We start from the raw sequence: 23,695 nt of genomic DNA on the forward strand, positions 1-23,695 counted from the left end.
CCTTCTCCTCCATTCTCCTCTCAGGATCTTGGGCATGCACGCACATGTGCCCGGCGTGAGTTTAAGCCACCGGGTCTGGGACTCGAACCAGGGTTAACTACATGGGAGTCCAGTGAGGTAACCATTATGCCATCTGCTGGTCCCAAATTGTGTACTGTTCTGAGTAGTGTGAAGAAGTGTCATGTTTCCAGGTCCATCCTGCTCAGGTCACAGGTCATCATTTGTCCAGCCGTCTGAGTTATCAGATCAAGCAGAGTATGTACAGGGTTTGGGACCGTCTATGATTTCAGGCATCCCTGGGAAGGAGGGTCTGAGGATATGGGGACTGTTGTACATTCTCCCTCATCTTCAGATGGCATTCGATCTTCCTGCGAACTCAAACTCAACTTTGGAGAAAAGGGGAGACCAGACCTATCTAGGCTGGTCTCTGACCTCCTGACCTCCCTTTCTTCATCTCTACAGTGGCGCAAAAAGGAGTTAAAATCAGACTTCAGCCCCAAGGACCTGTGATTTCTGGAACTTTCTAGCTGTTCCTGCAAAACTGCCTGTTTTCAGAATCAGTGGAGGAGAGTCTAGGAGGCCCAGGGGCTTGTCTTGGCAAACTCCACTGCGTCTCCAAGGTCACCTCCTTGAATAGCCTGTCTCCCCAAAGCTGGTTGTTCAGCTCCTTTTCAACTCTTCTCATTTGGCAGTTGGTCTCCAGCCTCTTCCTTCTTCAACGGGAAGTAGGGTAATAAGAGCCTTAATCCATGGTTTATGGCAGTTGTGGTCCAATCTTTGATGAAAGGGGACTCTTAAATCTACCTAGGGTGCCTGAGAAGGGAGAAATAGAATTCAGGAAGAAAAAAGTTTCCCAGGAAGGGGAGACAATATTGTAAACACATCGCTTTTCCTCCAAGTTCGTTTTCCAGAACAGTCCATTCAAATGCTCAATAGGTTTGATTTTTTTTGTTTTGTTTTGGTTTTTAATTTAACAAGCTGAGTATAGAAAACTGAATTGCACTGGGCCAGCAGATGGTATAATGGTTACATCACTGAACTTCCCATGTAGTTGACTGAGGTTCAAATCCTGGACCCAATGGCTTAAAACACACCAGGCACGTGTGTGCCCAAGATCCCAAGAAGAGAATGGAGAAGGGATTGTGGCATAGCCATTACCCCAGGTGGGGGGGATGATTTTTTGCTTTCTGTCCCTATGTCTCTCTCTGTCTCTCCAGAGAGTACATGCGCCCTATAGCAAAAAATCTCTAAAAAGAAAAAAAAAAAAAAAAAAGAAAAGAAAACTGAACTGCAATGCTAGAAGCCACATGACAGACCATGGGTTCAGATTCTCAGGTCAACCTGAAAATATGCTGGATGTACCTCATACAATTTACCCTAAGCCCCTTTACCCCACCTAATGGGTATAATCATCATACTGTTCCAGAGTTGTCTCTTAATAATGTACTTAAAATATATTTAATACGATACTTAAAAGAACTTGACACAAGACAATCTCGAATTTATCAGTCTCACTGTTTATGTGTCTTATTTAAAGAGTCATTTTTACCCCAAAGTAATAAACAAACATTCTATTTTCCCTCTTTCATTTCCTTTTCTTTTCTTCCTTTTCTTTTCTTTTCTTTTTTTATTTGCCAGAGGGCTTGTGCGCTCACCAGAGAGAGGCAGTCAGAAAGAAAGAGAGAGATGGAAAGTGAGAAAGCCCCCTCCACGGGGTACTGTCATGCCACAATCTCTTCTCCACCATCTCTCCCTCCTTTCAGGATTTTGAGGACATGCACACACACCCAGTGTGTTTTTCAAGCTGCCAGGTCTGGGACTTGAACCACACAGTCATGTAGGATCTAGCCACTTAATCACCAGGCCACAGTCTGGCCTCCATTTTTTTTTTTAATGTTTCTTTTATTCCCCAATTTTTTAAAAAAGTTTTATTCATGTTAGAGAGCATATGCATGAGACAGAGAGAGAGAGAAGCACCTCGACAGGGTTCCATTATGCCATGAATCCCTTAGTCCAGCTGTTCGGATGGTCAGGATCTTGGGCACACACACAAATGCCCTTCAGCATGTTTTCAGGTTGATCAGGGAATCTGAACCCACAGTCAGTCATGTGGCTTCTAGCATTGCAGTTCAGTTTGCTACCTACTGTGTCATTAGACTGGGCCCCCCAATTTCCTTATAGCATTTGTTTTTGTTTTTAATGAGAGATTTTTGCTATATGGCACATTAGCTTGCCGTTCACTCGCCAGAGAGACAGAAGGCGAGAAATCACCCTTTGGGGGGGGGGTGGCCACACTGCAATCTCTTCTCCATTCTCCTCTTGGGATTTTGGGTATGCATGCACATGTGACAGGTGTGAGTTTTAAGCCTCTGTGTCTAGGACTTGAACTGCGGTAGACAACATGGGAGTCCAGCGACGTAACCATTACATCCACTTGTCCTGCCTTATAGCTTTTATGCTGTGTTTTCAAACCACAGGATCTGAGATTCAAACTGTGCAGTCATCCATGTGGAATCCATGTGGAATCCAGCCTCCTTAACCTCCACACCACCTCCTGGCCTCAACTTAGTTTTCTCCTAGTGATAGTCTTTATTATATTCCATCATGTAGCCTTTTGGGGAATGGCTTTTCCTGGATTTCCATGGAATTTTGAGCAGGTGCAGGTAATGTGTATTTCCACTGAGCCTGCCATTTTTTTAAAAAAAAGAATTATTTATTTAATTTTATTTATGTGTTCATTTATTTTCATTTGACCAGAGAGAGAGAGAAAGAGAGAGGGAAAGTGAGAAAGCAAGCCACCAAATCCTGGACTCGAACCATGGCCAGCCATGGTCCAGTACCTTAACCACCACGCCACCTGCTGGTCCCCTGAACGTGCCATTTTAACCCAGCCTTCCAGACCGGTTCATTGCAAAAATGATTATGGATGCCTAAAAGTCTCCATGGCCTGTGCTGATCACTGGGGACAAACAACAACAACAAAATGCTCTCTACCCTTCAGGGTGCTCACAAACTAGAGGGGAGGGTAAGACTACCCAAGAATTTCCTGAGTGGAATCCTGCATGCTTCAGAGCTGGAAGAAACTGGCAGACTCAGACGGGGAGACTGAACCTCAGGGAGGGAGGTGAGGTACAAGCCAAAGCTCTGGTTGCTTTAAGAAGAAAGAGGCTCCATTAGTTTGAGAGCTCAGGGAAGACTTCTTGGAGGCGGAAGCATTTGAAAGGGGCTTTGGGAGATGTTAGGGGCCTGGAGAGAGAAAAAGTCTGGAGGGCTTTTTTTGGAGCAGTGTGTGGGATGGCAGGGTGTGACTCTAGGGCAGAAGTATGGAGATGGGGTCAGGTAAGACAGAGACCGGAAGTCGAGGCCAGATGAGTGAGGAGAAGATAACAGCGGAGGTTTAGCTTCTCCCTGAATGCAGGCTGTCAGAGCTGGCCCCCCACAGGAGGGTTTTGCCTCCTTCCTGGCTGCTGGCAGGATTCAATTTTCTCCATTCCTCTGCATTATTAAGCACCCACCATGAGCCAGGCGCTGTGCCAGGTGCCAGAACTAGGGCGGTGAGCACAGCAGACAGCCCACAGCCTCATCGGGAGACAATGAAACCGAGCACCACACAGCACGGGCTGCCGGGGCACACAGGCTCTGGAGCCCCAGGCCTGGTTTGCCTTTTACTAGCGAGTGACTTCGGGAAACATCACTTAGCCTCTCCTAGCCTCAGTTTCTCCCTCTGTACAAGGTGGGTCATCACAGCCCCTGTCTTACAGGGTTGTTGGAAAAGTGGCGTTCACATTCGTTAGGCGTCAGCACCCAGCCCCGGATGTGGTTGTCTAAGTGAGAGCTGCTTTGTTACCAGTAATTGCAACTGTGTGAGGTGCAACATGAGGTAATGAGGGACTCAGCCCATGCTGGGGTGCAGGAAGGCTTTACCGAGGAAGTGGTCTTTAAACCGAGACCCAACGGATGAAGGGGAGACAGGGAGAGAGGCCGCTCTAGACAAAGGGAGTGGCAGGGCAAAAAGCCCAAGCCCTGGACATACCATTGTCTTCCCGCCTGGGGAGCCGGACTGTGAAGACGGCCTCAGCGATCCAGCCTCTGGAGCTCATGCCTTTGTGCCACCCCTCGGGTATGGAATGGACGTAGTCACTTCTAACAAATAGAATACGGCAGGGCTGGGCAGTGCCTCAGTGGGAACGCATGACACTCGAGGAGGCTGACCTACATGAGAAGTTCCAAGTCACATCTGGCGACCTCCCAGAATGAGCTAGGCGGAAGCTGAGATAGACCGTGGTATCAAGACCCTGGTGGGGGTACTGTCTCTTTATCTGTCTCGCTCATGGAAGACATAAGTAAATAAACTTTAAAAATAGTATACTGTGGAGCCAGCAGGTGGCATGGGGTGTTGGGGTGCTGGACTCCCACACAGTCATCTGTGGTTCAAGTCCTTGACCTGGCAGCTTGCTTTCTCACTTTCTCTCTCTCTCTCTCTCTCTCCCTCCCTCTCTCTCCCTCTCCCCCCACCAGCGTGCAAGCTCTTTAGCAGATTAAAATAATAATAATAACAAATAAAATTAAATAAATAATTCTTTTTAAAAAATAGCACACTGCAAAAGTAATAGGGTGTCACTTTGTGATTAGGTTGCAAAAGACTATGACCTTCCACTTTAAAAACTAGAACAAAGAAAACAAAGAAAGAGAAAAAGAAGAGAAGAAGTGATTTCTTAATAATTTGGAAAAGGGAGAAATGTCTATTTTATGGAACAAAGTGGAGGAGATAAAGATTTATAAGAAGGATTTTGTTTATAGAGAATTAAACTTCTAGAATCAAAACCTTTTTAAGGGTTGACTATAGATTAGCATAACTTTTTTTTTTTTTTTCTAGAGATTAAGTTCACTAACCAGAGAGAGTCAAAGAGAGGGAGACAGCACCTCCCATGGGGAATTGGTCACACCACAATCCCTTCTCTTCCATTCTCCATCCTGTCAGGATTTGGGGCACACACACACACATGGCCAGTGTGTTTTTCAAGCCTCCAGATCTGGGACTTGAACCATAGGGTCAGCCAGGTGGGATCTGGCTGCCTTAAACACTAAACTTTAGCTAATATTTTAAAATGAGGAGACCATCAGGTGGCATAGTGGTTAAGGTGCCGTACTCTCACATGGTCAGCCACAGTACGAGTCCCAAACCTTGCAGCTTGAAACTCATGCCAGGTGTGTGTGTGAGCATGCCCAGAATTCCAAGAGGAGAATGGAGGAGAAGGGGTTGCTGTGTGGCCCTACTCTCTGGAGGGTGATTTCTTGCTTTCTGTCTCACTGTCTCTGTCTCTCCAGCGAGTGCTCTCATTCAGGATCCTTGTGATGAGAACCCCAGAATCTCCAGGACAAGAGCAGATTCTCTTCCTGACCCCCGAGTAATGCCGGCATCTGCCAGCCTTTGTTTCTGCAGCTGTAGGGACAGGGAACTATTTCCCAAGGTGGTCCCTCCTACTCGTGACCAGCTCTAATCTCAAGAAAGGTCCTTCTTACCTAGAGCAGATTTTTTTTTTTTTTTAGATTTTTCACACCCTATAGCAAAAATCTCTCTCTATAAAAAACAGAGAGAGAACAGATGAGAGAGAAGCTTCCTTCATTTCTAGTCCCCATATGGCAGGAGAGAGGAGGAAGGGGATGCCTCGTGTCCTGGGTTGCTACCATATTACTATTTGGGGGCCATGAAATTGAGATCCCAGACCGTGGACACCTCTTGAATAAATACGGTATCATTACCTTTTACTAAGGACGGATGGATAAGGGCTGCCCCTTCTGTTTTGCTCACACTCTTTTTTTTGTTTCTTTTTTCTTTTCTTTTTTTTTTTTGGAGAGGTTTTTTTCCACTATAGGGTGCGTGCACTCGCTAGAAAGACAGAGAGAGAGAGAGAGAGAGAGAGACAGAAAGCGAGAAATCACCCCCCAGGGAGGATGGCCATGCCACAATCCCTTCTCCTCCATTCTCTTCTTGGGATCTTGGGCACGCACGCACACATGCCTGGTGTGCGTTTAAGCCGCCGGGTCCGGGACTCGAAAGGCAGTCAACTACATGGGAGTCCAGCGACATAGCCGTTACGCTAACTGCTGATCCCTCACACTCTCTTTTGTTGGCATGTTCTCTGGCCTTCTCACCTGCTCACCATCACGTTGGGAGATGCTCCGTGGAGACCCACATGACCAGGAGCCAGGAAGACCTCAGTAAAAGCCCACAAGGAAGCAGATTCCTCCAACAACCACACGAGGGAGCATGGGAGCCACGTCTGTACCCGCTGACGGAGATTACTGCAGCCCTGGCTGACACTTGGAATGCTGTCTGTGACACTGAGCCAGAGGGCCCAGCTGAATCTGGTCTGATTCCTGACCACAGAAATGATGAGACAATGCATTCGAGGGGTGGGCCAGCAGGTGACAAGATGCTTAAGGGGCTGGATACCACATGGCCAACTCTGCATTTCAAGTTCCAAAGCTGGCATGGTGACCTGAAAATCATGCTGGGCACATGTGCACACGTGCCTAAGATCCAAGAGGAGAGTGGAAGAGAGGAGATCACAGTGTGGCCATCTTCCCCCAACCCTGGGGGTAAATTAAAAAGAAAGAAAGAAAGAAAGAAAGAAAGAAAGAAAGAAAGAAAGAAAGAAAGAAAGACAAACCACGAGGGGTCTTTAAAAGGGTAAGGGAAAATGTGTATTATGAAAAAAACTATGCATGGGCTGGTATGGTGTGGTAAGGTGCTGGACTCCCACATGGACAACCATGGTTTGAGTCCCTGACCTGGAGGCTTGCTTTCTCACTTTCCCTCTCTGTATAATAACAACAAATAAATAAATAAAATTAAATAATTCTTAAAAAAAAAAGCTATCCATGAATTTAAACAGTTTTTACACCTGGGCCCAGTAGTTGATGTGCTGGTTAAAAGCGCTGGACTCCCACATGATTGATCGCAGTTCAAGTCCCAGACCTGATGGCTTGCTTTCTCACTTCTGCAGTCTTTTTCTCTCTCTGGTGAGCACACATGATCTATAGCAAACTTTGAAAATATTAACAGTAATAAATAAAATAAAAATTAAAAAAAATTTTAAAATGTGCACTGAAATAAATTCAAACTTTAATCCCATTTTCCCACTAACCTTTTGAAGTCCTCTCATGTATGGTAAGCTGCCAAGTTTTCGGGTAATATTTTTATACTAGCAGTAGATAACTAACACATTTCCAAAAGGAAGGCAGGGTCAATAGAAAGAAGAGGGAGAACTAAGACTGGATAGAGAGTCTCTGTGATGAGAACCCCAGAATCTCCAGGATAAGAGCAGATTCCCTTCCTGGTCTCCTAGCTAATGTTGGGGTCTGCCAGCTTTTGTTTCTGCAGCTGGGTGACAGAGAACTATTTCCAAAGGTGGTCCCTTCCATGTGACCACCTCTAAGCTCAAGTAATGTCCTTCTTACCTAGAGCAGAATTTTTTTAGAGATTTTTGCTGTAGGGTATGTGTGCTCACTGGAGAAAGACAGAAAGCAAGAAATCACACATACACACACCCCAGGGGGATGGCCACACTGCAACCCCTTCTTCTCCATTCTCCTCTCAGGATTTTAGGCATACATGCACACACACCTGGTGTGTTTCAAGTCACAAGGTCTGGGACTCGAACTGCAATCAGCCACATGGGAGTCCAGCACCTTAATCACTATGCCACCTGCTGGCCCCACAAAGTAGAATCTTGATCCTTGTAATTCCCACCCACTATCTTGGTTCTGCCCTTAGCACCACAGAAAGCAAGGTTAATTTCCTCTTTTTGGTGTGGCATACACATATAGGCATGGGTTCAAATCCCAAATCTGCCATTTACGAGTGGTATGGCCTTGAACAGAGCACAACTCTTCAGTGTCTTATCTGTGACGGAGATGACAGCAGCGTCTGCCTTGTAGGGCTGTGCTGAGGTTTGAGCCAGACAAACACATAATGTCCTTGGCACAAGCCTTGGTGCATGGCAAATGATTCCCCACGACTACTGTGGCAGATTAGAGATGGCCACAAATTTGTTGACCCCTCCCAGCAAGACATGGGAGGATTCTTAGTCCTCTTGCCTGAAATCTGGGCAGGCTATGACTGCTTGACTGATAGAATGTGATGAAAGTGACCTGTGTTAGTGTCAGGCCCTGGGACTGAAGACACTTGCATCTGCCCACTACTCTTATCTCTTGGGACCCTTGTCATTGGTGCGCTGGGCTGTCATAAGGAGCATAAATGCCCTGAGGCCACCATGCTGAAGAGTCCACTCTGGTCAACAGTTCTGGCTAGCTACAGCTTTCCAGACATCCTTGATAAAGGACGCCAGGCATATGGATGAGCCATCTTAGATCCTCCAGACCAACCCGTCCGCCAACTGAGTACTAAGTGACCTCAGTCAAGGATGCACAAAACAAAAGAATTGCCCAAATGAATCCTGCTCAAATTTCTGACCCACAAAACCAGGAGAGACAATAAAATGGTGGCTGTTTTAAGCTGTTAAGTTTTGGGTGACGTGTTGCATAGCTGGAGATAATTAAAGCAACCACTGTGAAATCCCTTCCAGATTGAGCCTGCCCACCCCCTCAGCTATTTCTCACATGACAGTGTTGGGAGTCTTAGGGTCACGGTGATAACTGCCGTTGGATGGTTAAAGCCAGCAATGAACATGAGCCTCATGGTGGTCTGCCAGACTGAGCCCGTTAAGACTCTATCCAGAACAAAGTAAGCAAAAACGGAATTTGGGGCTCACAGTTGCTTCTAGCATGGATGAATCCAGGTGCTCCCAAGATGTCAGGCTCCATTTCCTTTATGATGACTTCATTTTCAGAGTCTTTTCATTTTAGAGAGACTTTTGCTATAGAGCATGTGTGCTCGCTGGAGAGACAGACATACAGAAAGTGAGAAACCACCCCCTGGGGGATGTCCACACAGCAATCCTTTCTCCTCCATTCTCCTCTTGGAATCTCGGGCACGCATGCACATGCCTGGTGTGAGTTTACCACCAGGTCTGGGACTTGAGCCTCTGTCTCTATGTGGGAGTCCAGCGACATAATCGTTAACCCATCCGCAGGTCCCAATATTTTCAGGGTCTTCTCATGGAGACGAATTGCTTTAGGAACTCAAATTCACATCCTTCTAGGATCAAGATACTCCAGAAAGAGTATCTGCCATTCTCCCAGTCCTCCCAGCCAGTTCCATTGATTTTCTTTGGTTCAAGATTGTATGGTTCCATCAGAGCCAACTGCTGTGGCCAGAAAGGTAAAATGGCTGGCGACCCACGGATGAGGCCTACTCCATCAAAGCTCTAGGGACCGCGAGTGGGTTGGGCTGATTCTCCAAAGAAAACCAAAGATACCATCACAGAGAAAGAACGAATGGATGGCTGAACAGCAACTACTGTTTACGAGAGAACTTTACAGAGTTTACTGAAGGAGGAATTGAAGTCTGAGTTTATTTTGGTGCCAAAAAAAAAAGAAATACATGTAGTTTGTTGGTTTGTTTTGTTTTGTTTGGATCTAGCAAAACAGAGAGTTTATTGAAGAAGAAGAAAGGAAAAACAGAACTCCCAAGAAGAAGGGAGGGGTCCTGGAAAATCGGTTGCTGAGGAAGAACTGAGGGGAGGGGTTTTACTTTGGTCAGGAAAGGCTTTGCTCAGACTTATTCCGGGTGGGGCTTGTGCACGTGTTTTCCTTTGGGGGGGGAGGGAGGCATGTGCAGAATGGGTCCAGTTATTCTCCTAATTTTGGAGTGGGTACCAAGGCCAGGAGATTCTTCGTCTAGAAGCTTTGAGCCATGAAACCATCATCTTATCTTCTTCCTGGACTGTAGTGGGGCCTTCTGGCTTGGCTCCATAACTTGCTGTGGGATGACTTCTGCAACCACATCCAGGTTCTTGGTGTTTGGGACAAAGAATTAAACGAAACAGGCCACTAGTGAAATGAAAAAATAGTTTATTAATTAAGAGTGTAATACACTCCCGAGAGGTAGGATGAGCCCAAACAGACAGAAAGGCAAAAGCCATTTTTTTTTGAAAGAGAGATTTTTGCTATAGGGTGCATGTGCTCGCCAGAGAGAGAGAGAGAGAGAAAGTGAGAAATCAACCTCTAGGGGAAATGGCCACACCACACTCTCTTCTCCTCCATTCTCCTCCCAGGATCTGGGGCATGCTCACACAGGTACCCTGCATGAGTTTCAAGCCACCAGGTCCAGGACTCAAATCGTGATCGACCATGTGGAAGCCCAGCGCCTTAACCACTATGCCACCTGCTGGCTCCCCACGGTTTTACGATACACATTTTCCATGGGCTTTTGAAGACCCCCTCCTATGTATCTACCTCAGCAGTTAAAAGGACAGTGAAAAGTCACCTCCTTCACTCTGGATGGCTTCTTCTATAACCAGGCCAGGGCCGCCTCATGGCCTCACACTGATGTCTCACACCACGTAATCAGGAGATATCTTTCCTTGTCCAATGCGCTTGGCTGACCTCCCTCACACACAGCCATCTCAGGTATGCAAATATTTGGAAGTTCTCCCTCCCCACCTCTGTTCAAGCATGTCAGATTTGGGGTGGGGGGGAAGAAAGGAACAAGACAAGGCCTGTGCCCCACTCCACCTTCCCTGATTCCTCATCCCTCCCTCCTCTCACTGTAACAGTGATTCAGGGGAGACAGCTTAGACCCACAAAAATTTTCCACCAACTTGGATGGCACCCACTCAGGGCTAGACCTGTTGCTTTTCCGGGCATAACAAACACTATTTTCTCTTCACAGAGTTGACCGTTTCCATCCAGTGGATAGGCGACCACCTGATTTATTAGAAACCAGGGACTCTGTATAGAGCGTGTGTACATATGTAAATGACAACAGCGAAATCTGCCTACTGCCTGCACAGCTGCTGGACACAGAGTTCTGAGATCTTGGCTCTAAAATTGTTTGAAAATGATCCTTAAATCCTAGTACAGCCTGAGCCAGAAGGGTGATGGTGGAGGAGGCTGGATCCCACGTGGCCTACTGCACAGTTCAAGACTGGGATCCAGTGGCTTGAGGAACATGCCAGGTGTGTGTACGTGCCTGCCCAGAATCCCTAGAGGAGGACAGAGGACAGGAGATGTGGCCATTCCTCCTGGAGGGGAGGGGAGCCTTCTCTCTCTCTCCCTCTCTCTGTCTCTCTCCAGGGAGTACATGCACCCTATTTTTTTTTTTTGTTTAATTCTAGTACAATCTGACCATTTAACAGATGAGTAAACTGAGACTCAGGGGGGGCCTGGACATAATCCCCCCTAAGGTCACTCACTCAGCAAGTGAGTGGCAGAGTGGCAATCAGAATTTAGTCCTTCTGACAACTAGACACTTCCACTCTACTTGGAGTTTTTACTTGAATAGACACATAGATTCCCAAATGATCTTTCCTTCCTCCCTCCCTCCCTCCCTCCCTCTCTCTCTCTCTCTCTCTCTCTCTCTCTCTCTCTCTCTCTTTCTTTCTTTCTTTCTCTCTTTCTTTCTTTCTTTCTTTCTTTCTTTCTTTCTTTCTTTCTTTCTGTATTCAGTCCTAATGCAAGGTGGGGGCTGGCAGGGGAGAACAGTTCGGTAGATTCTCCCATTCATTCACTTAACAAATATTTATTAAGTGCCCCCCTGAACCTGGCCCTGCGACAGGGCTGGAGACACAATTTGCAGGGGTGAGGGGACACAAAGACTACTTGGAGTTTTCAGTGTTGGGCAAGGGTAAGGAGGGACACAGACATCAATTCAAGAATCACATAAGTTCATCCAAAGTACAGGCACGGAAAGCGCTTGGAAGGAAAGAGCAGGATGTTTACCAGCACACTCCCTGGTTATCCTCGGGCAAAAGGGTCAGGCGGACTTCCCAGAGGAAGTGACGTTTGAGCTGAGCTAGACAGACATTACCATGGAGCTTACAGAAGGTGCTGCAAGAACAGACTGTCCTCCCCTTGACGCCTCCTCACTGAACTCCCGCTGCAGCGGCCAGCATTCCTTAAGCGTGCCAGGAAGCTTCCAGTAACCATTTCCTGACAGATGACACACTTAGGGTTTTCCGAAGATGATGACCTAAGACTGTTACACAGCGGCCAGACACGTGCCTCCCGGAGAGGAATTTGGACACCACCTCCGCTCTTCTCCTCAGCATCGCCTGGGGAAGAATGTTCTTTGGGGTTTCCCTTGCAGGATACCAGGGGCCAGGGCCAACTTTGCAGCCTGGTACTTCAGCCCCAGGATGGAGGCTCCCCAGTCCCACCAGGCAAACACCTCCTCACTTTCAGGCCCAAGGTTTTGGTCCACCTCCTCTAGGCTGGACTGGGTCTCCTCCTCACTGCTTCCCCTGGCTCTGAGCTCACCTTCCATCCTAGCCAGGACCCTGTGTCACCTCCCTCTACTCATCTCTGGGACTGCCATCATGGCTGAGCTTCTTAGCACGAGACTTGTGTTTTTTGTTTTTAAAGTTCTACCTATTAATTGAGAGAGAGAGAAAGAGAGAGAGGAGGAAGCCCCAATACTGCCATCACACAGCCACCCACCCTGAGTTGTAGGGATCGTGGGCACTTGTCAGCTCACCCAGGGAGCTCTTGAGTCTTGAACCTAGGATCCTTCCCATGAGGGTTTAGGTGCATCGCCACTGCGCCACTACCTGGTCCCAGATTGTGGTTTCCTAATCCTTGTTCTCCCGTGTTGGTGATGACTACCCTTAGCTGGCCTTCAGCACTTTCAACGCCTCTGTTTGAATCACTAGGCTCTGCTATGCCCGGTCTCTGTGACCTTGGGCAAGTTACTTAACCTTTCTGAGTCTATTTCCTCCTCTCCAAAATGAGAACGGATAAACATTACCTCCCGGGTGTCACACTATGAAGTGAGAACTCGCAGAGCACGCTTACAGCCTCTGCTGCACACGAAAGTACTCAATAAACAACGGCTATGTCATCAATAACCACCTTTTGAGTTAATATGATGCTATACAATCATTAAGCCTTAATTGGTACAAAGAGACTTGTTTTTGTTTGGGGAGTCTTGTTACTTTTTTTGTAATCTGTCCTCACTTAAAGCAGCTTTTTTTGTGCGAGCAGCATCCCCTAGACCCACCTTCACCGCCCCTCTCACCGCTCAGGACAGGACAGGCGGGAGGGGAGCTATGCACACGGCGGAGGGCAGAGGGCAGTATCTCCGCGCACCGCCCCAGTCCGCGGGACGCGGTGTCCTCTCTCTGCACCCAGCCCCTTTGGCGCCAAGGGGGCCCCGGGGCCCACGTGGGGCGTCTTCTGGGAACTGCCGCTCGGCGGCCCGTGTGCACAGCCCGGTGCGCTCGGCCCGGTGCGCCGCACGGAGCCCCAGTGTGACTCAGCGCGGGACGTGTGCAGGCGGCTCCCGCGCAGGCGGGGCTTTTGCGCTCGCCCCGGCGCTTTCCCGCTATAAAGGCAGCGGGCCCGGCTAGCGCTCCACCACGCCTCCTCGAAGCTCTTTCAATCCTGCGTGCAACTGTCTGCGGACTCCAGCCACCTTCTCAACTCGCGATGGACCCCAACTGCTCCTGCGCGACCGGTACGGGACTTGGTCCGGGGTTGGGGACGCCTGGTGTAGGCTGAAGAGTTAGAATACGGTTTCCTGACCCCTCTTTCTCTCTGTAATCGTCCAGTTTCAGGGTACTTATTGCCCCTTCCAGAAGGGTTTTGGTGTTATCTTTTTCTATTCTAGGTTATTCGGAGCCCTCGGTTTACTGTTCAGAAGCTCTGAGTTAATGGTTTGCTCAAGTTCCCACGAATTGGTTGTGGAACGAAGTGACTCGAACCCGGCTCTTTAGACTCGGTACTGCGTTGAGGTCTCCAGTGACCGTCCTCACCCGCTGCCTTTTTTTCTTGCAGGTGGATCCTGCAACTGCGCCGGCTCCTGCAAATGCAAAGAGTGCAAGTGCACCTCCTGCAAAAAGAGTAAGTGGGGTCCACTCTCCCTTCCAGCCCCCCCAACCTCGTCCCCAAGGGAATTGAAGCCGGTGGTGGGTGTGTGTGTGTGGGGGGTGCTCCCTCCTCTTGGAAGTTGGTGCCTCAGCGGTGAATCTTCTCAGAGAAGGCGGGAATCCTTATTCCCTTGCCCTGGTGCTCATCTGTCACCCCCTTTCTTCCCCAGGCTGCTGCTCCTGCTGCCCCGCGGGCTGTGCCAAGTGCGCCCAGGGCTGCGTCTGCAAAGGGGCTTCTGACAAGTGCAGCTGCTGCGCCTGATGTGGGGACTGCCCTGCTCCCAGATGTAAATAGAACCACGTGTACAAGCCTGGATTTCTTTTTTTTTTTTCCTATACAACCCTGACCCATTTGTTATATTCCTTTTTCTACGAAATATGTGAATGCAATAAAAGTCGTTGACTAGACTCTAGCTCTGGTTTCCTTTGCGTGCCTTGAATCTAAGGGACTTGGTGCTGCCAAGAAGGGTGGGAGCTTTTACTGGGAGTGCAGACACCTGGGCTTTGGACTGAAATGTGAGCCCCCAACAAACTCTTTATACAAGCCGGGAGGCCTCCCTGAGCTTCATTTCTATGAAAGGTAGAGCACTGGGCCAGCCGGTGGAGTGACTGCTAAGGCGGATGGCTCCTACAGGGCTAAAGGTGCAGTTTGAGTCCAGGACTCAGTGGCTTGAGAAACAGGCCACGGGGGAAGTTCCTGACTGCCCTGCGTGGCCATTGGGGGGGAAGGGGTTGCTTTCTCTCACTCTCCTGCAACAACACGTGGAAGAGAAATAAAATGGTAGATAATTGCGCCAGGTTGTGGAGACTGGGATGGGGTGGTGCCAAGTGTTACAGAAACTTTGAACCCCTGGGAACCAGCAGTTAGCATAATGGCTATGTCGCTGGACTCCCACGTAGGCGACCGTGGTTCGTGTGCCGGACCCGGTGGCTTAAAAAACTCATGCCGGGCGCGTGTGCATGCGTGCCCAAGATCCCGAGAGGAGAATGGAGGAGAAGGGATTGCTGCGTGACCATCCCCCCTGGGGAGTGATTTCTCGCTTTCTGTCTCTATGTCTCTCTCTCTGTCTGGCGAGCGCACGCGCCCTACAGTGAAAATCTCTCCAAAAAAAAAAAAAAGAGAAACTTTGAACCCCTCATTTTCCCTCTGACTTTCCCGCCCAGCTTCAGTTTTTCATCAGCCTTTAGGCTTGAAGGGGACTGCAGAGTGAAATCTAACTCTCCAGTTGCTAGAATCCTGTTGATACATGGGGCTTCTCCAACTCCATGGTGAGGCTATTTCCAGTAGGTATTTCCTATCTATTGCAGACCTAAACCTTGGTAAATAAAATAATCCGAATTATAGACATAATGAAATCAGACAAACACAAAGTACAAAACTTTTTTTTTTTAAGACATTTTTGGCCAGAAAGTGTATGCACTCTCCAGAGAGGGAAAACACCTCTGAGTGGGATGTGCTCGGGCTACAAACCCTCATTTCTCCATCCCGCAAGGATTTGGGACACACACATACCCACACACACACACCACAGTGCGCATGTGATTCTTAAGTCACGGGCTGGGATCTGATGTGGGATCTGGCATTTTATATGTAGGGCCAGCCACCCCCCCACACACACACACACACACTCTTTTAAATTTTAGATTCAAGGAAACATTTCAATAAACATACAAAGTGCAATATAACAGAAACAAAATTACAGGCACCACATTTGTTCAAGGGTGTGGGCTGCAGACTGGACACTGTGTCTCACACACCTTTGAGCCACCCTGGCCTGGACAAAGATTCATCCACTGGCACGGACAGGAATTTCTGCCCCTGAGCCCCTGTTGTGATTGGCTCTGAATTGTGGGTCAGACTGAATTTGCTCCTTTCTGAAATCCCAGCCCTTGGCTACTTCAAACTAGCAAAGTGACCAGGGCTCTGCAGGAGTTGCCCGACATTTTCCCGGCAAGATAAAGTGCATGTGTCCACTGATTTAAGATGAAGTACAGGGCTTCGCATCTGCCCATGCAGGGTTAATGGCAGACTCTGCAGTTTGAAGGGCGTGGCGGTGTTCGTTAGGATGGTGTGAGGCCCTCAGTGACTTGTAATTAATACCAACCGTTAGTCCCACGGCTGTTTGTTGAGGAAATGTTATTTGATGTTCAATCAAGGAAGGTGAGTCACCTGGCCCAGGCATCAGGACCACACTTGTCTGAAAGTGCCCTGTGGGAACTAGGGATTTCAGAAGGCAGCCTGGGCCCAGCGCATGGATTTTGGTCAAGCAGTCCTGGCTTCCAGCCCACATCACTGCTTACTGGCTGGGTGACCTGACCAAGATGCTCAACCTCTCTGGGCCCCCATTTTGTCATTTCTAGAATGGCAATTATATCCATGGGGGGGGAGGGAATTCATTGAGCTAGTCCCCCAGTTGCTGGCTAGGCCTTAGTAAACAACGACCTTCATGATCATTCTGTCTATGTGAACTTTTTCCAAGAGAAAATTCCTTTCTCAACAAACTCAGGACAGGGAAAAGACCTGTCTGGGAAGATTTCCTCTGGGTTGCGGTCCGAGGAGAAGCGTGGAGCCTTGCAATTGTGTACCAGGGTGTGTGTGAATGTATTCCTGCACAAAGCCTTCTGGGATAAGATGCTGCTGTAGCATATTTGAACACAAAAGCCTTTTTAATTTTTCATATCACTTGAACTTCACATGACCCAGTGAGAGAGTGAATGTGCAGGGACCAGCAAGATCGTGCTATCTTCCAGCAAGGTTGAGCAGTCTGCCCGAGGTCACGTAGCTCCCAAGTCGAAGGTCTGAACCTGTGCCACGACAGGTCTCTCTCCCTGGCCCCCGCTGGCAGATCATGCTGTCACTGCGTGCTCACAGTACGGATCTGGAAATGCCTTACAAGTTGGACCAATGATGCCCCTGACTTTTCAGATGGGAAACTGACCCCAGAGAGGTCACAGAGGGAGCTAAGCGACAGCTCAGTTTTCTTCCCACTGCTGCCTCTGTGCCGTGTTTTAGTGTCTCCATTTCTACGTGGCACAGTAGTGTAAAATGGAGTGAGGGCATGGTGAGGCAATCAGCCTGCACCTGTGCAAATTCCAGCTATGGTCACTTATACCTGGGTGACATAACCTCTCTGTGGCTCAGTCTCCGCTACTACGAAATGGGCAGAATAATAGCAGCTGGCTGGTGGAACTCAATAGTTAATACATGAAAATAGCTTAGAATGGCACCCGCCAGGTGTCAAGTAATCTACAATATTAGCTAGTATTTTGTTATTTTTTTATTCATAATATAGGGACATTTTTCTTCCTCCAGACAAACAGGCCAGGCCTTTGGACCGAGTTGTGTATCTTATATCGGCCTCATTATCTACACGAGTATTTTACTTCATGTTTTTCTTTTAAGCCATTTGCATTGTCTCACATATGTTTGTACTACTCACAGTTCCCCCAGAGAAACAGAACCAACAGGATAGACAGAGAGAGAAAGATTTATTTGTTTATTTTGCTGCAGGGTGCATGCACTTGCCAGAGAGAGAGGGGAGAGGGAAAGTGAGAAAGCACCATCCGGAAGAGCTGACCGTGCCACAGTCCCTTCTCCTTCAGTCTCTTCTCAGGATTTAGGGCATCCGTGCTCATGTGCCTGGCTTATTTTTCAAGCTATGGGGTCCCAGACTCGAACCGTGTCGTCAGCCTTATGGGATCCAATAGTCTTAACCATTTCACCTGGTTGGCCCTCACAGCCCACTTCTTATCAACTCAGCACATACATACATCTCCAGAAATCATGCTAATGCACAGATAAAGGTAAAGCAAGATTGTATGTGCAGATAACGTGATGCAACCATCCTAAGACTGGAAATACACTGTTTCCCAGAAAAGTTTGTGAAGTCCTTGGGTGGTATTCACTCTTCTCCTTGACAGCCAGTCGTTTAGGTATTGTGATAGAAAGTTAGCAATGCTTAAATACAGTGATGTAACAGTAATATACCCTCTGATATGTACGGGGACTAAGAGAATAACAGGAAGAAAACAAAAACATCTGACACGCACACACAGAAAAAAATAAACAAAGAAACAATTGCATCCCTCCTTTCTGGGTTGTAACAGGTCATGTGGTCGTAGCTGGTATTTATAACCTGCAACTCCCATTATCGCTTTGCCCTCAGCGAATCAACTGTTTATGGTTCTTAATCTGATGGAGTGAACCAAATCTTACTCCTGAAGGGTCTGGGTCATTAAGAAGTCCTGCTGGAATTGAGTTGGTAAAGGTTTTCCATTGATTTCAGTCATAGGACAAGGCGAGAAACACCCTAAGGGAATTCCTGTACTCCAGCATCCTCTTCCTTATCTCCACTGTGCAGCAGCGGTCCAGCTCCCCTTGGCAATCACAACCAACCACCCCATCCAGTATAGCAACTCCTCTCTTTGCCTGTTGATTCAGAGGCATAAGGAGCAGTAAGTGGCCACAGACAGCCTTAGAGTCTAGCCCAGCGGAATACAACATTGCTGTGTCTCCCAGTAGACACATTCCTCTGATTGCAGCTAAGACATCAAGACCAGCAGAGGATACGGTTATGGAGACAGGTAACAGAAAGAGAGAGATTTTGGGAACTGGCTCATACAGTTGTTTGGTCTGGCAAGTTTGATGATGGGAGATTTGGCTGGCTGGCAATTCCAGAAGGAGATAATGTTGCAGTCTTGAGTCTGAAGACATGCTGAAACCAAAATTCCTTCCTTTGGGGAAGACCCTCAGCGTTCTGAGACCTTCACTAATTGAATAAAGCCCACTGATATTGTGGACAGTAATCTGCTTTACTCAGAGTCTACTGATTTAAATTTTCATCACATCTGTAACTTCACAGCAACTTCGAGACTGGCATTTGATTAAGGTGCTGGAAATATAGCCTAGCCAAGCTGACATGTGAAATAAACCATCACATATATTTGAATGAAAAGTAAACTTTGTCTCTGGAAATTAAGAAGCAATCTGATTTCCAACATTAGATTGCTCTACAATGTACTATATATGTATTTCCTTTCTCTATTGCTTTTTTTTTTTTTTTTTAAACTTGGTAGATGGTGTATGCAGTTTTCAGGGAGAGAAAGAGAGGGAAAATGAGAAAGGAACCCCCCACCCCCACCCCATGGAGAATGATCATACTGCCATCCCTTCTCCTCCATTCCTCCTTTTGGGATTTTGGGCACAAACATGCACCCAGCGTATTTCTCAAGCTGCAGGGTCTGGGACTCAAACCACACAATTAGCCATGTGGGATCCAGTGGCTTTAACCACCATGTCACCAATTGGCCCTGCATCATTTTTTTAAACTTTCCAGAATTAAGCTTGAGGCTTGTCTCTGTTTAAAAGAGTTCAAAGCCCATCTACTGTAGACTGCAGTAGACAGTTTCCAGGTAGACTGAAGTCTCCCATGCAGACCCAGATTTGATTCCTGGGCCACCCTAAAGAGCCGGGAACAGTGGCATATGCCTGTAGCCTCGCTACTGGAAAGGCTGAGACAAGGGGGTCCCAACATAGCAAGACCCTCAACACAATGAAACAAACAGAAAAACAGCAATAACCACAAACAAAAAACGCACAAATACGAATTGTTTCAAGAAGTATGGTGAGGTCGAGGTCATACTCAGGACAAAGAAATCTTTATCCTTGACCTTTTCCTCTCCTCGGGGAGTTGAGTCTCTGGATTCAGACCAGTACCATCACTGTCTGGCTCTATAGCCTTGGGTAGGCTAAACTGGTGCCTAAGTTTTTACTTTAGAAAAATGAGTTTAGGACAACCAGGTGGACCAGAATTAGGGCAGTTGGATCCCTCATGACTCTCTGAGAAGTTTAAGTCTGGACCCAACTTAGAAAACATGCGTGTGAGTGTGTGTCCAAATCCCAACGGAGAATGGAGAGTAGGTTGCAGAGTGGTCAATCCTCCCTGGGAAGGATGCTTTCTCACTTTCTCTCTCTCTCTCCCCCACTCCCGGGTGAGAGCACACTCCCTACAGCAAATTTTTAAGAAAAGAAAAATGGAGACCAGCAGTTGGTATTATGGCTATATCGCTGGACTCCCATGTAATCAACTGCGACTGGAGTCCTGGACCCGGTGGCTTAAACTCATGCCAGGCACGTGTGTGTGCGTGCCCAAGATCCTGAGAGGAGAATGGGGGAGAAGCGATTGCAGCGTTGCCATGCCCTCTGGGGGATAATTTCTTACTTTCTGTCTCTCTTTCTAGCGAGCACATGCGCCCTATAGGGAAAACCTCTCCAAAAGAGAGAGAGAGAGAGAAAAAAAAGAAAAGAAAAATGGATTCAAAAATAGCTCTATTTCCCATTTAGTGGTATTGGGAAGGTTCGAAGACAGGGATTAAACAAAGCAAACGCTTAATGCTATGCGATGGTGAGGAAAAGTGAAAGAGAAATAAACTTTTTTTTTTTTTTTACTTTTTTATTTAAGCAGGGTCTGCATGTCAGAAAAACGATAGATTCTTCAGGGTATCTTATGACTTGGGATAAGCTTTATGTGGTGGAAGGCTAGGTTGTGGGAAGCCCCAGGGAAATCTGACCAAAAGGGGACCCTGACAAGGGCATCCATACATCCCATCAGGCCTGGAGAATGGAAGGGAAGCATTTGCCTTGTCGCTGCGTGTATGAGAACCAGGGCCCAAGGACAAGTGACGATAGCGACAGGCGATGCGTGGGTGTGGGGGGAAGCAAAGGTCACAGTCAGAGCGAGTCCTCTGCACTCAACTCACTCGCTGCTCTCTCTGGGTGGTGCGGATCTGGGGACGTGAGCAGAAGGCCGGGGTTGCACGCGTTCTGGATTGGCCAGGATACCAGGCTAGGTTCCTGGAACGCCGGAGACCGGGGGTGGTAACAACCTCTGGAAAGTCGGGAAGAGTCAGCAGAGCTGCAAGGACGCCGAGTACCGCCGGGCGCACAGCCCCGGTCCCGCGCAACCCGGCACCAAAGGGGCGGCGCCCGCGGTGCGCACGGAGCCACGCTCTCCGGAGAACTCGTGCGCTCTTCCCGCCAGCTGCACTCAGCCCCGCCAAGGACCGAGGACGGTGCTGACTCAGCAAGGCGGGTGCAACGGCCGGGGCGGGGCCTTTGCGCCCGGGCCGCCACCCGGGACTATAAAGTGGGCTGGCAGGTCCGAGGCTCCGATACACGCCTGCCACAGCTCAAGTGCCTGTAGCTTGTTGCTTTGGACCTCCGACCTCACCTCGTCCCGCCATGGACCCCAACTGCTCCTGCGCTACAGGTAAGGGACACTGACTTTCCGAGCGTTAGAATGAGCATTTCCCTGTTCCAGAACCGGAGTCCCGGTGGCAGCCGAGGGCGCGTTTTGAATCTGAGCTGAAGTGGATGTCTTTATATTTAACGTTCTGTGCTTTCTTTCTGGCCAAACACCTTCATCTGCCTTCAGAGTTTTCCATCCCCTCAGCGGCTCCCATTTCAGGGTAGAAGAATGGAGGCTCAGGGTTGTCTTGTTAGACATCACCCTGAGTCAAAAGGCTGCAGGCACACTGCTATGCAAACTTGAATTACCTGTGGGGATATTGCCACCTGTGGGCTCACCACTTCAAATCTTGGCCCAGGCCCAGGCCTGAACTTCCCAGCAGGAAGGTGGAAGAGGTGGGGTTACACTTCCATCTGCTCTGTATGGGGTAGCAGCTCCCAGGGCTGGGCCTGGGCAGCAGAGGGGCAGGGAGAGTAACAGAGCACCTGCCAGATCAGCCATATCACACCAGTGCTCACTGCCTGCCTTTCTCACCCTCACAGGTGGCTCCTGCACCTGCGCTGGCTCCTGCAAATGCAAAGAATGCAAGTGCACCTCCTGCAAGAAGAGTGAGTGTGGGGCCATCTTCAGAATCTGGGGCTGAGGCTAAGGTTGGGAGGGAACCCCAAGCTGCCTCTGAGTGTCTGCTTGTGGGAACTGGCCTTCCTTTGCCTCTGGAGACACTGTGATTCCTTGCCCAGTCTTTCTGCCCTGTCCTGAGCTCACATGGGATAGAGTCTTTTTCTATTGGGAAACAAATGACCAAGTTTGGATCTATTGTCTTAGAACATAACTGGGCCATCCCAGAAAAGGGTCCTGGGGTTGGGGCAGAGCTTGTACAAGGCTTGCAGTCAGGACAGAGAAGTGCCTGGTAAGTGTGCTCTGAAATCCTCAACTCTCCCCTTTCTTCCCCAGGCTGCTGCTCCTGCTGCCCTGTGGGCTGTGCCAAGTGTGCCCAGGGCTGTGTCTGCAAAGGGGCCTCAGACAAGTGTAGCTGCTGTGCCTGATGTCAGGAGAGCCCTCTCCCGGATGTAAATAGAGCCACGTGTACAAGCCTGGTTGCCCTCCCACCCCCATGCATTTTCTACATTTCTTTTTCTATGACAAATGTGAATGGCAATAAAAGTTGTTAACTTAATTCTGGAGTTGTCTGGCTTGGATCTAAGGGAGTTGGTGCCCATCAGGGCTGGGGTGGGGGCTTCTGCTGGGAGCACAGACACCTGGGCTCTGGACTGAAATGTGAGCCCCCAACAAGCTGGCTTCAGGCAAGCCAGGAGACCTCCCTGGGCAGCATTTCTGTAGATGACAGCATTTTAGCAGGCCATGGGGGGAGAGGCGCAGTGCAGGCACAGGATCCCCTTCATTTTCATGTGGCACAGAAGCTTCTTGGTCTCTCATTTTCCCTTGATTTTCCTGTCCAACCTTAGTTCTTTGCTTAATTTTTAGTTACAGAGATAATGAAATGAAATTTTGGTTGTTAGGTTTTTGCTATAGCGCGTGGATGCTTTCTGGAGAAAGACAGAAAGAGAGAGAGAGAGAAAGAAAGTGAGAAAGCTCCCTCAACCCTGGGATTTGAGGGAAGGGCAGGGGCATACTATAATCTCTTCTCCACATTCCTCTTGGAATCCTGGGCAAGCATGCACAAGTGCCCAGCATGATTTTCAAGCTACCTAGTTCTGACTTGAACCATGAAGTCAGCCATGTGGGATCCAGCGGCCTTAACCTCCATATCACCTCCTGGCCCCAAAACTTTTCTCTTTTTTTGAGAGATTTTTGCTATAGAGCGCATGCACTCGCTAGAGAGACAGAGACAGAAATCCAGAAATCCCCCCCAGGAGGGAAGGCCATGCCACAATCCCTTCTACATTCTTCTCTTGGGATCTTGGGCACGCATGCACATGCACCCAGCATGACTTTTAAGTTGCCGGGTCTGGCACGCGAACCCTGGTGGACTACATGGGAGTCTAGCAATTTAACCAATATGCCACCTGCTGGTCCCCCAAAACCTTTTTTCTCCCCTGTAATTCATGGAAAGTTTCAAGAAATATATGAAGAAATAAAAGGAAAATGAAAGATGTACAAACTTTGCATTTAATGGCCGATGAGGTGCATCGCAGGATGCAGATAGTTTGCAGACCTGCCCCAGTGTCTAGAACATGCGCCCCCTAGCAACCCTGGCCTGGACGTCCTGACAGGGGGCTATCAGTCTTGATTTGCCTGGTGTCATTGCTGGGACTCATTACTCCTGAGAGCTCCCCGTTGTGATTGGCTCTAAATCTTTGGAAGTTTCTACAAGGGCAGGCTGAATTCACTCCTCTCCAATTCTAGCCCATGGCTACTTCAGACTAGTGAAGGGACTAGGGCTTTGAGGGGACTGCCCAGTGGGTTCCTGGCAAGATGAAGTGGTTCAGTGGTTCC

General features: G+C 48.5%; 2 protein-coding genes and 1 long non-coding RNA gene across 3 annotated transcripts; 2 read left to right on the forward strand and 1 right to left on the reverse strand.

Moving 5' to 3' along the window:
- Window positions 1–9,727: 9,727 nt before the first annotated feature.
- On the reverse strand, window positions 9,728–12,914 carry LOC114007794 (uncharacterized). Its single transcript, XR_003549383.1, has 2 exons — window positions 12,602–12,914; window positions 9,728–9,957 (listed from the first exon to the last, which is right to left on the reverse strand). It is a non-coding gene; the product is annotated as an uncharacterized LOC114007794 (long non-coding RNA).
- A 514-nt stretch (window positions 12,915–13,428) lies between these two features.
- Window positions 13,429–14,404, forward strand: LOC102486709 (metallothionein-1E). The gene is made up of 3 exons (XM_006148396.3): window positions 13,429–13,579; window positions 13,900–13,965; window positions 14,162–14,404. Exons 1-3 carry the CDS (start codon window positions 13,552–13,554, stop codon window positions 14,251–14,253), a joined length of 186 nt encoding a protein of 61 aa, XP_006148458.1. The 5' UTR covers window positions 13,429–13,551; the 3' UTR covers window positions 14,254–14,404.
- Window positions 14,405–21,116: 6,712 nt separating this feature from the next.
- Window positions 21,117–22,415, forward strand: LOC102487108 (metallothionein-1E). The gene is made up of 3 exons (XM_006148397.3): window positions 21,117–21,259; window positions 21,781–21,846; window positions 22,193–22,415. Exons 1-3 carry the CDS (start codon window positions 21,232–21,234, stop codon window positions 22,282–22,284), a joined length of 186 nt encoding a protein of 61 aa, XP_006148459.1. The 5' UTR covers window positions 21,117–21,231; the 3' UTR covers window positions 22,285–22,415.
- Window positions 22,416–23,695: the final 1,280 nt, after the last annotated feature.

This window comes from Tupaia chinensis, unplaced genomic scaffold (genome assembly GCF_000334495.1).
Source record: "Tupaia chinensis unplaced genomic scaffold, TupChi_1.0 Scaffold000235_1, whole genome shotgun sequence".
NCBI lineage: Eukaryota > Metazoa > Chordata > Mammalia > Scandentia > Tupaiidae > Tupaia > Tupaia belangeri.